The following is a 15128-nucleotide window of genomic DNA, read 5'->3' as shown; positions in this document are numbered from 1 at the left end:
ACATCGCTAGATCCTAAGCCACCGAAGTCCAGCATGCAGGCTAACATAAATAACAGCTTGCAGTTTGCAAGAAAAAAAAAAATTGATAACACTAGGAAATATAGTAATGTGGTGATATAATTTACAAGGCCCGAAGATAATTTGCAGCACCACTCCTCTGGGTGGATCTGCACCAACCATCTAAGCTAAGTTCCTGTTGGAACTTTTCCCTCAAAGGTACGGGCGGTAGAGAATTTGAAATATCTTTAATGCAGCAAAAGGAGAAGCAGAGAGATCAAACTGTTGGGGCTTGGGTATTTGGAAAATCCTGCTGAGATTTTGAGATACATTTTTAAAATTTCTTATTCATAATATTCATGCTTCTCTTGAACCTCAGATGATAAACACTGACAGGAAAGAAATGGTAGGGGAGACTCAGAAAACATTTTTAGCACTAAGATAGAAACTGGTAAAAAAGAATGCTTCTGGAAAGCAAAACCCTCAGATATATCTCCCATCAAGATTTTTATCCAAACATACAAACAGTGTCCAGAAAGTCTCTCGTGGGATAGGCCTGCAGCATCATTTTGGCTCACAGCGTTCACAGAACACACACCTTGATAACTTGTGTTGATACAAACGAACGGCATTCAGGGGAAGCGGAACCAGCTGAACTTTACAGAAAGGTTGATTCAAAGTCTCAAAAATTCTCTCCCATCTCATGACAATTTTTCAACAGCAGAAGAAAATGGATTGTAACACTTCAAAGTACTGAAAGGCTTTTTCTCATTCAGCAGATTTTTCCAATAAAGTTAATGCAATTTATCTTTATTAACACTTCAACACCGATAGAGTCAGCCAGAAAATTAGTGTTGGTGGCAATGCATTTCACAACATGCCCTTCCTCAGACATCCCTCTGATCATTTCACAAACTCTGCCAACAATTCAGGGATCTAATATATTCACACACAACCCATTTCTTTTTAAAATAATGCAGCTTCTGAAGGAGAACACATATATTCTTGCACTACAGCAGCATGAATCTGCTCTCACAGTCTCCCTGCTTGAAATGATCACTGTAATGCTTAGAAGCCAAGAAAACCAAACATTGCAAACATATATTGATATCAAAAAGAGAGAAAACTCTTCTTTCTAGCTATGTACGACACAGATTCCCTTTCCTAAAAGAAAAACCTGATTTCAATCAGAAGCAATTGCTTCACCCTGAGCTGTCCTTAAGTTAGCATTCACTGGCCTTGAAAACTCCATGTAGATCTTAACAGAAAACTTTCATCACTTACCCCCTTTCCAAGGTTTTCCTTTCCAGGGGGTCCGGGTCAGCTTGCTCAGGGTTGGTCCAGAGAGGAAGAGCATCAAAACGAAGAGAAGTTCAAGCCTAGTAATTTTCTCCACTTTCTCTGATGATAACATTTCCACAAGTTAATTTCACAAAATTTCTCACATCCTCTTCCCTCCTGGTTATGAAAATAGCATTAATGACTGAAAAACCTGAGGTAGGTGTTGTTTTGCCATCTTTAACAGCTGAAGTAGCAGCTTCCTGATGCAGCCCTGAGTCAAGCTACATTTCTCACGGATCCGGCTCCTTCTCAGTACGCAGTCAGCCCTGCTTCTACTCCAGAAGCTATAAAATAATTTCTGTTCTCCACTTTGCTTTCAGGGGGAATATATTCCTCAGCGTTCTGGGTGAGCTTGATTGAAAATGATAAAAACAGTAATGTCTGTGTCCAGCAGAAAAGAGAAAAGATGTCAGGATTATGTGAAAAAGATGAGAAGCAGTGGTACTGACAGCTTTCAGGCTGCCTGTGTGATCCTAATAGCCCCGTGCAACCAACCAAATTGCTCTTTTAAGAGTAATAAGGCTTCATTGAAATCCGGTGTCACTGCTGCTTGGGTGGGTAGTGCTGGGCTTGAAAACCACCCAGGAACCGCCACAGATAACGACTGCTTCAGTTCAGCCTCAGAATATTAAGGGCTGAGCAAAATATAGTATGCACAGAAGGTAGTTAATCTATTGTGTGGCTAGACGAGGATTCAGGCAATGTAGTAGAGAAAGACTCAGAACTTGAAATGCATTTTATTTCCTTTACTTCACCTCATGACATTCAAAGGGGATTGCATCTGCACTAATGATTCATAAATGGGTCTGAAATATTTATTAGATGAACAATAATAAGTATATAATTTTTCTCCCCAGCAATAAAACAGGAAGAGCAAGTTCTCAATAGGCAGTGGCAGCTCTCTTCTGTATTAAATGAAGTCTGTTCATTTTAGCATTCCTGTGTCACCGTAATGAACCCACCATGAATGTCAAAAGCAAAGTTTTGGAAATAACCACAGAGACTGCCAAGGCTTTCTTGAATGTGTTAATTCAAGAAAGCACATTTTTATTTGTTTGTGTACATCACCATGGAAATATAAAAAGCTCCCCGAGTCTTTCTGTCTTTTGCAACTATATTTATGCAGACATTACTAGTCACAAGGTGTGGTTATAATTAACACATGACTGTGCCTCTGGATGAAGATGACATGGGTGAAAGCATACACATAAAAGAACATAATTTGGTTTCGTCTGACATGGTAGCTCACACCTGTAATCCTAGCACTTTGGGAGGCGAAGGTGGGAGGATAACTTGAACCCAGGAGTTTCATGCCAGACTGGGCAACATAGTGAGACCCCCCCAACTTCTACAAAAAAGGAAAAATTAGCCAGGCGTGGTGGTACATGCCTGTATTCCTGCTACTCAGGAGCCTGAGGCAAGAGGATCACTTAAGTCTGGGAGGTTGAGGCTGCAGTGAGTCATGATCTTGCCACTGCACTATAACCTAGGTGACAGAGCAAGACACTGTCTCAATAATAATAATAATAATAATAATAATAATAATAATAACAACAATAATAATAGAATCTTTACCACCTGAAGTGAATTGGCATCATCAAAACATCCTGGCTACTATTTTAAATCTGTTTACATGTTAATATTATACATATGGTCACTTATTTCCTTAACCAGGGAGCCATAATATATGAATTATACACTTGTGTATTTTAAAGTAATCAATTTCTATATTATGATAACCACCAGTTTTATGATGTTATCAATTTCAAAAGGGAATAAATTGCCCCTTTCAAATCATATTCTTGGAAGAGGTACCTTTAGAAGAGTAAGTTATCTTGTTAAGATAAGCCATATATTAAATTTGAAAATATGGTTATTACAATTGGCTTTTATATAAAGGAAACAATGTCAAAAAAAATTAATGGAACATACAAAATAAACTCTAAGATTGTGCCTTAGTTTAGAAACAATGATCACCCTGTATTCACTTTTAATTTAAATACTTCTGTGTGAGGAAGGAAAAACGTATGCCCATTTTATAAATAGTGAACTTAAAATTCCATGTCTTCGCATACTTAAAAATGGGAAGCTTATATTTAACTCAGAATTTGCTTTTCTTTTTCCAGTCACTATCCTCCTTACCTGCCCACTTCCTCTCTCTTTAAATGTAAGTAAACAGAAGTTGGTAGAACAAACTGACCAACTCCCTCACCACCACCTTCTGAGGAAGACTCTAGAACCAAACTCATTTACCATCCACTGGCTTCATTCCTCTTCAAAGAAAAAGCACAGCCTTTCATGATTAGCAATTAAAAAAAAATGTCTTGGGCCTCTGGTAGAATAGGAAAATGTCAAGTAGGTTTGAATATAATAAAAGGGTGTGAGTAGAAACAATGAATTTTTCTCAAGAGTCTGGCCAGAATAAGGTTACTAGGAAAAGTATTCTTTTCTGAGTATGAGGTTAAGTTGGCCAGATTCACTCCAAAAATATTTCATGTTTTCCAGCTTTATCCATGCCCCTCCATTCTCAGCAAACTAATATAAGAACAGAAAACCAAACACTGCATGTTCTCAGTCATAAGTGGGAGTTTAACAATGAGAACAAATGGACACAGGGAGGGGAACATCACACACCAGGGCCTGTCGGGGAGGTCAGGAGGTTGAGGGGAGGGATAGCATTAGGAGAAATATCTAATGTAGACGAAGGGTTGATGGGTACAGCAAACCACCATGGCACATGTATACCTATAACAAACCTGCATGTTCTGCACGTGTAACCCAGAACTTACAAGTATAATAAAAAATAAGTAAATAAAATAAAATACAACAACAACAACAAAAAAAACCTAAAAAAATTCATGTTTAGATTTCCAAGATGTCTTTCCTTTTTGGTAATCTCTGGTAGACACCCAGTCACAGCTCTCTCTGATGGGGAAATTGAAATGGAATTGGAAGAGCCAAATCACTGTTGTTCATACAGGGAGCGTCACTCTCTTCCAGAATTCACCTGGCAGAAACTTGATGTTCTGCTGGAGCTTTCTGCACACCAGAAGAGATGAGAGAAAACCTCCTCATATGGAACTAGGTGGGGGTCGCCAACAGAATACATAAGGGTAAAATTTGAGGGAAAAGTGAAAGATTAAGTGGAGAGGCAGTCCAATAACACATATATCTGTGTAAGTATGAGTTTAGAAATGGCTTTCCATCTATGTTCATATTAATAACAAATTAGCTAACTTATAACAATTTCTAAGCACTTTTCGTTCATCAACTCATTTAATCCTTACCAAAACACAATAAAGTAGGGGTAATTCTTACCTGCATTTAGTACAGTATAAACTGAGGCACAGAGAGTTTAAGTCACTTATGCAAGGTCATAGTGCTGTGTTTTGAATTCAAGCCCCTCAGTTCTGAGCCTTTGCTAATCCCTATGCTAAAGCCTCCACTGGACTGTTGTTTCTGTACTCTCAGTCCTTCTGAGCTACCTTGCTCATAAGTAACAGCTTAATAGAAAGAATAACAAATAGTAACATGCTCAACATATGCAAGGTTTTAAATGTTTTAGATGTTTATTTTCATGAACTTGTGAGGTGAGTCTTTTATTATTCAGACTCTACATATTGCTACTTAGCCAATATCACATAGTGATTACGCATCAGAGCTACCATTTGAACCCTACATGGCCCCAGTTTTTGTTATTTGTCTCTTTTACTGAGTCCGGTGCATGGACCTTGGGAAACTGGAAAGGGCTCAAGCGAAGCCGGAAGGGTAAGAGAGTTAGAGGGGGTTTTGGGTAACTGTGGCTTCCAATCCTCTTTAGGTTATTGGCAGCAGCACAAGATCCATAAATGGGAAGGTATCAGAGAAGGTCCACTGAGAGGCAATCAGAATAAAATTCCTCACCACCTGCTTGCGCTGAAAGGAAAACATAAAGAAAAGGAAGGCCCCAGCAAGACCTGACTTACAGACAGTCACAATACAACATAATAAATGCTTTAATGCAGGCCATAAAGAATTGTTAGGAAGACTGCAGAGAAGGAGTACTATAAAGGAGGCATATATTAAAGTGAAGTTCAGTGGGAGAGAAGAGAAAGAGCTGGTTCAGCTAGGACATTCAGGGCAGAGAAGGTGGCTTTTCAGTAAGTATCAAATAATGAGAATATATTTTAAGACTAGGTCAAGTTGGGCAAGAGGCAGAGGATAATCCAGGCTGGAGAAATAGCATGAGCATGATTACAAGGATGCAAGAAAGCCTGTCCCCTTCCAGGACCTGCCAGGAAGGCAGTGTGGCTGGATGAGTAGCAGGGCATGAGGTAGTAGTGGTAGGCAGGGACTAGGGTAAAACCTTCAGTACATTAACTGCCAAAAGTCTTAGGCTTTCCCCTCAATGGTAGGAGGTCAATAAGGGGTTCAAATTAGGGAAATTACATGATCCAAAATGAGTTTTTTTTTTTTTTTTTTAATGTGGCTGCATTATGATGGAGAAGGAAATTAGAAGCAGGGAAATCCGCTTAAATATACAACAGTCCAAGCAAGAAAACTTTGGAAACTGAACTGAAAGTACTGGGAAGAAATAAAAAGAGATTAATTTGAAATAAACTTTAAGGTTTATTATCCACATTCCTTAATTGAACAAACATTTAATAAACTATACATTAAGCCAGAAAAAATGCTAGGTATTTTAAAAATAATCAGACAAAGTCCCTGTTATCAAAATGCTTATATCCTTAAGAATTTAATTACATATTAGATACAAAGAATAATGGGAAATTATTCCAGCATTTAAGCTCTCTTCTTTAAATATATCATTTGAAGTTTGATTTTGCCTGTCCTGCTAGCATTTGCTTCAACTTTGACATTATTTAGCAAGGTTTAGGATTCTTTTTAATTACATATATTCGTTTTTATCCTAATACCATGATTTACTCTATTCTAATTATACCCCCTGACATCTTACTATTTATGCACAATAAATATCATCTTATCTTTTATTTTCTTAATAAGGATATAATTTTTGCTAATCTCTGATACCAGGTAATACTGGCATAATGTGAGCTATATTATTTTGCTTTTAATGACTGAACATGTATGAGATAAAACCTTCCATAATGAGTTTACAAACAAAAATTGTCACTAAGCATTTGAAAAAAAAATCAAATTTTATATCAATATGTTGTTGTTTTTAATCTCGCTGATTATACTCGCTTCATTAGATGAAGTTGAAGACTGAGACAAATCTGAAAATTCTGTGAATTTGGTCACTAGGTAACTAGCAGTCTCTCAATAAGGATCAATTTTAACCTCAAAAAGACATTTGGCAATGTCTGAAGACACTTTGTGGTTGTTACAGCATGGTTGAAAGAGTGCAACCCTCTTGTGGGTAGACACCAGGGGTGCTGCTGAACATCCTGTGATGCACAGGACAGGCATCGCAACAAAGAATTATCAGGAAAAAAAAGTCTCCATAGTGTGGAAGCTGAGAAACTCTGGGTAATCCTCAGCTTGTGTGATCACAAGATGACAATTCTTGTAGCCATCATTTTATGTAAGTATAGTCAGAACTCAGAACAAATGGTGTAATTTTTTTTCTCTCCCTTCTTCTTCTGTTTTTTGAGACAGGGGCTTGCTCTGTCACCAAGACTAAAGTGCAGTGGTGAGATCATGACTTACTGCAGCCTCAAACTTCTGGGCTCAAGCAATCTTCCTGCCTCTGTCTCTGGAGTAGCTGGGACTACAGGCACTCACCATGGCACCTGGCTAATTTTTCTATCTTTTTGCACAGACTGGAGTCTGGCTATGTTGCCTAAGCTGATATTAAACTCCTGGATTCAAGTGATCCTCTGTCCCCAGCCTCCCAAAATGCTCCAATTAAAGGTGTGACCTAAAATGCTTTTCGTGACTAAGGAAGCTCACAAGATGACTACAGAACACTTACGACCAGCACACTCTGCAACAACAGCAATGCAAAATACCCTATTTATATTCTTAGGCTTCTAAGGAAGTCTCCTATTTCTGCTATGATAATTCACCACAGAGAATAACTCATCTCCCTGATCACCTTACATTAGGCCAAAGAAATGGCAGGTTTACCCAACTTGAGTGCCGGAAAGGGCCCAGTGATGCATGTATACATCAGTAAAAATCTTTCTAGTCTAGAAAAATTCTCACTGTTTCTTCTTGACACACACAGATGAAAAAAAAAAAAAAAAAGAAAAGAAAAACAAAAGAAATAAAACAACAACAACCATAAAATAAAATGAGAAAATCATCAGGGCAAACTTAGCTGTGTGACTCTCCAACTACTTTCCTTCTCATTAGCTTGGCTAAGACTAGTCTCTGTTAACTAAAGGCTACAGTATTGTTAATACATTGTATTATATACTCCATCAACAAGCCATCAGAATAAAATTTTAGCTGAGATTTAATCAAAGAGAGAGTAGTAAATTGGCATTAGCATTAGCTTCATAACTCTTGAAAGACCACAAATTAATTGACTATTGCATATATACATACATATGTAGTTGAATTAATAACATTGTTATTTCTCCCTAATTCTTTAACATTCAGTTCTGACTATGCAGATCTGAATGTTTCAATGCCATATTAAAAATACACTTTAATTCTTTGTTTTTAATCATGTTTTCCCACAAACAGAAACAACAAGCTATTGTATACATCTTTTCTAGCTCAGCTTTCAGAAAATGGAAAATCATTCCACAGCAAGAGAAACACCGCATGTTTTTTGCACACTGTATGGTAACATATAAAATATATTGTTTTATTTCCAAGGTCAAATATGTACCGTTATATATGTACCAGGTCAAATGCATAATGTACAAATATTTCAGTTACAATATGGCTGAAGAATTAACTCTGGTTAATTGAAATATCTACTTAAATACAAGAAAAAAAATCACTTATTTTCAGTGTTATTGAGAAATACTTTAAATCTTTTTATTCCCTTTTCCTTTGCCAGTGATTTCTACAGAGTGAACATCTCTGAACCCCTCTGATGATTTAAGACCGTGCAGCACCTGAGTATCAGTGGGTTACACATCAGTTCTCATCCTATTAGACTACCGTTATAGGAGACAAAAAGGTAGGGCTGAATTTGCAAAGAGATCGAGGCAAGCTGCATTAGTTGAACCTTAACATGAGCTCCTATAAAACATTGCACTTTTGCTACTGTTTCCTTTTTATTAAAAAAAATTAAGCAGAGGCTTATATGTCTTATTGGAGGGTCCTGTTTGATCATGTTTTGCTTTATAATATGCTTTTAAACATTTTAACTGAGATAGGCAGCTTAATGTTTTGCTCCATATAAGCTTCTTTGGAAGAGTAGTTCAAAATATTGATGCGTTTGTTGGAATAATCTGAGCAAATTTGTTAGAATGCCACTCTGTGGTTTTGACTCAACAAGTCATATGTAGGGCCTGGGTTCATGCATTTTGAAAAAAAAAATAATCTGTTATGTGTACCTCTGAAATGCTACTCCAGTGTTAACTATCTTGGAAGGAAAAGCTTAAGCATTCTGGTTTGCTATATAGCACCTAGTTCAGTATTTTTATACATGCAGACACACATGTATATATGTGTATGTGTGTGTGTATATGTATAATTTTGAACATGTATAAATTTTGAAATGTATAAATTTTGAACAAATTTAAGTAGTTTAATAAATGTAAAACTGAATATTTTTGCAATGTCTTTAATACACACACATACACACATATAATTAAAGTTTAAATCTTTTTAATAAAATATGTTTTGAGAATTTCTATGAAAAAATAGTTTCTGTCATTTGTTAACACATAGTTAATATAAGTTGCAAGTGATTACATGACTTCACTGTTAAGAAGGCAGAATATGGATCCTGAGTAGATGTCTGAGTGATTTTACAGAGAATAAGCCTTGGAATCTCATCAAACATGCTTGAACCTGTAAAATATCCTTTTTTTCATCTTAGATATTTTCTTGGGCTTATGTAAAGTTCATTTAAAGGACAGTGCTGGAAAGGTTGACATGGTTTATTGGCTATGCTACATCAATTACATAAAATGTTTCTTATCTATAGGAGATATCAACAGGGTGTTTATTTTTAAAATTTCTTTTTTATAATAAATTTATCCAAACACAGGATATTCCTTTCTACAAATACATAAAATCTACATAGTCTAAATAGCACAGTCACTAAATTATAGTGTTGCAGAGTCCCATGAGGATGTTTGCAGAATATGTACAGTCATGCATTGCTTAGATATTTCCTGTGAAATGCATCACTGAGTGATTCCAGCATTGTGTGAGTATCTTAGGTGTACTCATACAAACTTAGATGGTAGAGCTTGCTACATGACTAGATTATATGACACAGCCTAATGTTCCTATGTTACAAACCTGTACACCAGTTAGTGGACTAGATACTCTAGGCAATTGTAATACAATGGAAAGTATTTGTGCATGAAAATATGAAAAGGGTAAAGCAAAACTATGGTATTAAAATCTTACAGGACTACTGTCATATATGGGATCTAACACTGACCAAAATGTCATTGTGCAGTGCATGAATGTAGTAACATATACCTGAATCTGCTGGTGGTTCTCCCCTGAGTGGTCTTGAGACCTCTAGGGTACTATAATATTGATTCCATTTATAGTTAAATGGTAGATACCCCAATGAAAAGTGTCTCTATATTATGAATGTTGAAGACAGCAGATACAACTATTGCACAGTTAACTTTGCTTTTTAGAAATAAACAAATACATAAGAGTTCTCGGATCATTGATAAGCTGGAAAACAGTGTAAATTTTGAACAAATTTAAGTAGTGTTTAATAAATGTAAAACTGAATATTTTTGCAATGTCTTTAACCACCTTCTATGACGAATTCCTATTATCAATTCGGAATTGCTGCAAAAATAGCTGTAGGCTTATCATCCAGCCATACATTAGTAATACTTAAGGTGTGAGTATCACAGATAAAAAGTTGACACTGCAATAGAAATAATTGATTTTTCTCTCATGAAAAAGTCTTGGTACAATCAAGTTCTGCTCCATTAAGGTAGAGAAATTTAGGCTCTATTTTGTTTCTTTTTCAGGGATGGCCTTTATTTACAAGACAAGCATCCAAGAGGTTCTCTGCATCCATAGACATTATCATGTCACATGATGGAAGACAAGATAAAGGAAGTGGCAGAGGTGCAAGCAGCTATCTCTCAGAAGGCTTTAGGAAAATTGCCACGTACCACTTCTACTTACAATCCCCTGGTTATATTTTTGTTACATAGTCAAAGTGAGCTACAACAGAAGCAATGACCAGCTAAAATTCTGGGTTTCTTTCTGTTCATTTGAGAGAAAACAAAAATACATTTTGGGAGAAAACTGACATAGAATATAATGACAATCTCTGACACAGAATATCATGACAGATAGATGGATAGCAGGTCTTCAAAAACAACTTTAGTAATTTTCACCTGCTAACACAGCAACACTTACTACTTTAGGGTCTTGAAGTATCAGGTGTAATGAGATCAAGTACATAATAAAATGATCTTATTTCATAGGTTAATAGAATATCAGAGCCAGATCAGGCTAAAAGATCATTTAGTTTAAAAAGCACAAAAAACAAACATCCTTCACCAGTGAGTATCCTAGGTTTTGTTTAAATACCTCAAGTTATACAATTCTGAGTTTTTTTGAAAGCCTATTCTTGATCTCAAGTGCTTCAGATAATAATAATTTCTAAACATTTATTCTAATCCTGTCTTTTAAAATGATGTTATACAAATATTCTCTTTCTTCATCAAAATTATTCTTTAAATACCAGGAAATAGCTGCTTTTCCCCCTTTAGTGTTATTCCTAATATAACCCTCAGGCTAAATAATCTGCATTGCTTGAACACAAGTTGTAGACTCATTATCATCTGGGTAATGTCCTTTCTTTAGATTTCTGGATGCTATTAATTTTGCTAAAGTCGATCTTAACATCTCATGCAACAGTAAGTATTCATCCGAAAGCACAGGATGACTCTCTTCATCTTTCTTCCTAATCCAAGCTGAACCAAACATAACAGAAATCATCTGGCAACTGTTCTCAGTACCCTCTCCCTCTTATCGCCACCCATCTCATTCCCATTGCTTAGATAAAGAGTAGGTCATATGACAAAAGCATGACTCACAATTACTTTCTACAGTTCATTTGTCCTGTGTCCTGTGGCATTATGCCTAATGATTTTGACAAGAAAGGAGTCACCTGGCTTCATTTCCTTTTCTGCTGAATGTCAATTTCACATGACCATGGGGACTATTCATTAGCCTCTGAAACTTCCAGTAAAAGGCAATTCCTTTGCTTTCAATTTAAATCACTTAAAGTATTTTAAAATAATCTGAAAATAATATTTTAAATAATTATGCTTAGTAGTACAATTTATACACACACATTGATATATTTATATATATATATGAATATGTGCATATATAAGCAGTAATTTCTGAGTAAAAGAATTTGTTAATTAATCACCCTTAACAGCAAAATAGCTTCCCATTAGTCAAGCCTCAGGTTAATTAATTCACCAGACGATGAGTGATATAAGTCCTAGTGCTTTCTTCCTAACTACTTACTATTCCATCCAGAAGACATGCTCAATATATCTTGCAATGAACAGCCTGGTTTCTGCTTCTGTGGGGGCTGAACTTCATCACTATATCTGATAAACATTTACTTGAAATAAAAATGAAAGAATGTAATTTTTTTGGACACAGATCTATTTAATGTTGGTGAGAATAGTGGGGACCATTTGGGATTCAAAAAAAAAAAAAAAGAAGAAGTAGAAGAGGAAGAGGAAGAGGAAGAACTACTCAGGGAGCAGCCACAGCTTGCCGTTCAAGTTGATGTAGATGTCTCATCAACACACAGAACTCAATTTTGCCAAGAACCTGAATCAACCTGCCCATGAATTATTTCCAAGAGCCCATGAATAAGAACATACTTTGGATGAGGCCTTGGTTTTTGCCATTGTACAATCCTAAGCTGAGAATCCACTCAAACCCACCTGGATGTCTGACCTAGACAGCTGAGCTAATTACTGGGAGTTATTTTTAGCGGTGAAGTTTGTGATAATTTGTTATGCAACAATGGGCAATGTATAAAATGTCAAATTAATATCTCCAACTCAACTTGTCCAAAAAAATAATGCTCTTCTCAGTTATGTTTCTGCAACTTTTCCCTTTTATTTAATAACATTTTCATCATTTTTGTCATTGGTGCCAAAAAACTTAGTCATTATTACATCCTTACTTTCTGTCCCATCTTTACATGTGTAAAATCTACCTCAAAATCCCGTGGACTCTAATTCTATAAAATATCCATGCTTTAACCAGTTTTCACTCCTTCACTATTCTCACCCTGGTCTGAGCCACTAACATCTCTCTCACTTCTATTGCAACAGTCAACTAACAGATCTTCACACTTCAACCTTGTCCCACTAGCCTCCTATGTATTTTGTTGACCTAATAGTCTTTTTTTAAACCTAAGTCATATCATATCTTTTCTCAAAGTCTTGCATCAACTCCTTGTTTGAACTCAGAATAAAAGTCTCCAGGCAACAAACTGGTAGGTCTTTCATGATCTATTCCTCCCACATCCAATTTATCTTTTCCTATTCTCCCCTTCATTTCCTCTGTGCCAGCCATACTAACTTCTTTAATGTTCAAAAAAACCAGACAGTGTTGCCTTAGAAGTGTTTGTTCTAATAAGCACTTTAACTGTGAGTTGAGCTTTATCATATCAGGTTTTTGCTCAGATTTTATCTTCTCCATGAAACCTGCTCTGGCCACCCATTCCCATGCTTCCTATCCTCTCTTCTGGCATTCCTGGCCCCTCCCGCCTGCTCTGATTTCTTTGGTTATTTTTCCATGGAATTTATAGATTTTAATATGCTATATACTTTGATTCCTTACTATATATTTTTATTTATTTTCCATCTCTCTCCAAATAAAATATAAGCTCCTTGTAAACAGGAATTTGTGTTAGGTGTGTTCACAGATATATATGTGTAAGGCACCTGAATATTTGCCTAGCACACTGAAAGAGCTCAGTCAATATTTGTTAAATAAATGGGTGAAATGCAGATACTTACAAACACTAATTAGAAGAGAATAACATCTACAGATTTGAATTAGTAAGTTGCCCCTGCCAGAGGCATGGTCAGAGGCACACGGCACAATAATAGTGAAACCAGATTTACACTGGCCATAATAACCATTGACTTTGATTGAAAAGAATGACAAAAACAATAAAATTTGATACTGTATCTTTCTTTGAGAATTTACATGACAGATACAGAGAATATGGAATCCTGGTTCTATGACTAACCAATGGTGGAATCTTGGTTATTTAATTATTTTCTGTCTCAGATTTCCATTTTAAAAATGAGATAAAATGTATCCCATGATGTTGTTTTGAGGGTTAAATAAGATAACAGATTTAAAGTGTCTAGAAGAGAGTCAGCACTTGGAGAATATTAGCCTTTCTCACCTCTGTGCATTCTTTGACTTCAAATTGTTGAACAAGGCCAAAGTTCTGAAATCCAGATGCCTGCAGGGGCAGGGCCATGCTTTTTCTAGATCCTTTAGGAGAGAATCCTTTCTTGCCTCTTCCTGCTTCCAGTGGTTCTTGGCATTGTTTGGTTTCCTTGGCTTGTAGCCACATTACTCCACTTTCTACCTCTGTCATTGCATTATATTCTCCATATATCTCTTACAGGGACACTTGTCTTTGGATTTAGTGCCCACTCAGAAAATTCAGGATGATTTCAACATAACTATCCTTCTTCCAGATAAGGTAGTATTCACAGGTTCTATGGACTTGAAATGCATTTGTGTGTGTGTGTGTGGAGAGGGCATTTTTCAGCTTACACAGATGAAAGTGTGTCATACAAATAATTTATTGACTATGTGTGTATGGGGTGGGGGTTGATTTGGTTTGCAGTATTATACTAGCATCTCCTATCTCTATTCTGTGATGAAAACTGTAAATTTTTAAGCTAAAGAATGTGACTACTGTGCAAATTCAATACCTGATTTTTTTTTTCTTTTTAAATGAGGTAATAGGCTCAGGAAGTTAGATAATTTGCTTAATGTCACATTGTGAATTAAGGGCCCACTTAAGTGATACATTTAGAATCCAAATAGAAGTCATCAATTTTATTGTTTTCTTGATAAAGCCTTTTAAACCGTATTTTCTCTTTCCTATCAAGTTATTGAAGACTCAGATCTCTCTCATACACACAATTCTAATGGTGTGTACAGTAACTTCTTCAATGAGTCCTTACAGGTTGAGGCATAAAGAACAGGGTTTTTAAAATCTACTATACAGTAGAACATTTTCAGCTGCAGAAATCAGGAGTGTACATATACCCTAGTATCCATGACAACAATTCTTTGTTTGCATACCTGCCTCAGAGAACTGCAAATGTCTTGAGGGCAGGGATTACATAACAGTGATGACAAATTTTGCCTCCACATCCATACTCCTTTTGAAATGACTCTATGAGCATAGCCCTGGTGGCTCTAACAACTGCTTGAATCCGGAGAGGACAAAAATAATCCACCCATGGGTTAAAATATACTTTTTCAATGAATTTAAATGATTAAACCTAAAGTCTAAGTTAGTATGTCTAAATCATGATAGTGGTGGAGTACAGGAGCCAAAATGAATGAATTCTTGCTTTGATTCCAATGTGCTGCCTAAGTAACATTCCTAAAAGCCTCTTTACCGGAGCTGGCAAGCTTAA

At 36.2% G+C, this 15128-nt stretch overlaps 1 protein-coding gene across 10 annotated transcripts in view; it reads right to left on the bottom strand.

Moving 5' to 3' along the window:
- ROBO2 (roundabout guidance receptor 2) overlaps positions 1-5964 on the bottom strand; it is a 1294416-nt gene extending 1288452 nt beyond the window's left edge. For 3 of the 10 annotated variants that reach the window (XM_074389491.1, XM_074389492.1, XM_074389496.1), the window contains exon 1: positions 1282-5959. In XM_074389491.1, coding sequence (XP_074245592.1) covers positions 1282-1411 — 130 coding nt within the window. In that variant the 5' untranslated portion in view covers positions 1412-5959. Of the gene's footprint in view, positions 1-1281 lie in introns of all 10 variants that reach the window. The other 7 variants (XM_074389494.1, XM_074389495.1, XM_039480471.2 and 4 more) reach the window with 4 other exon arrangements.
- Positions 5965-15128: the final 9164 nt, after the last annotated feature.

Source organism: Saimiri boliviensis, chromosome 18 (assembly GCF_048565385.1).
Source record: "Saimiri boliviensis isolate mSaiBol1 chromosome 18, mSaiBol1.pri, whole genome shotgun sequence".
In the NCBI taxonomy this organism is placed as follows: domain Eukaryota; kingdom Metazoa; phylum Chordata; class Mammalia; order Primates; family Cebidae; genus Saimiri; species Saimiri boliviensis.
The sequence above is the reverse complement of the archived record's forward strand: the minus strand, read 5'-3'. Positions and strand labels throughout refer to the sequence as shown.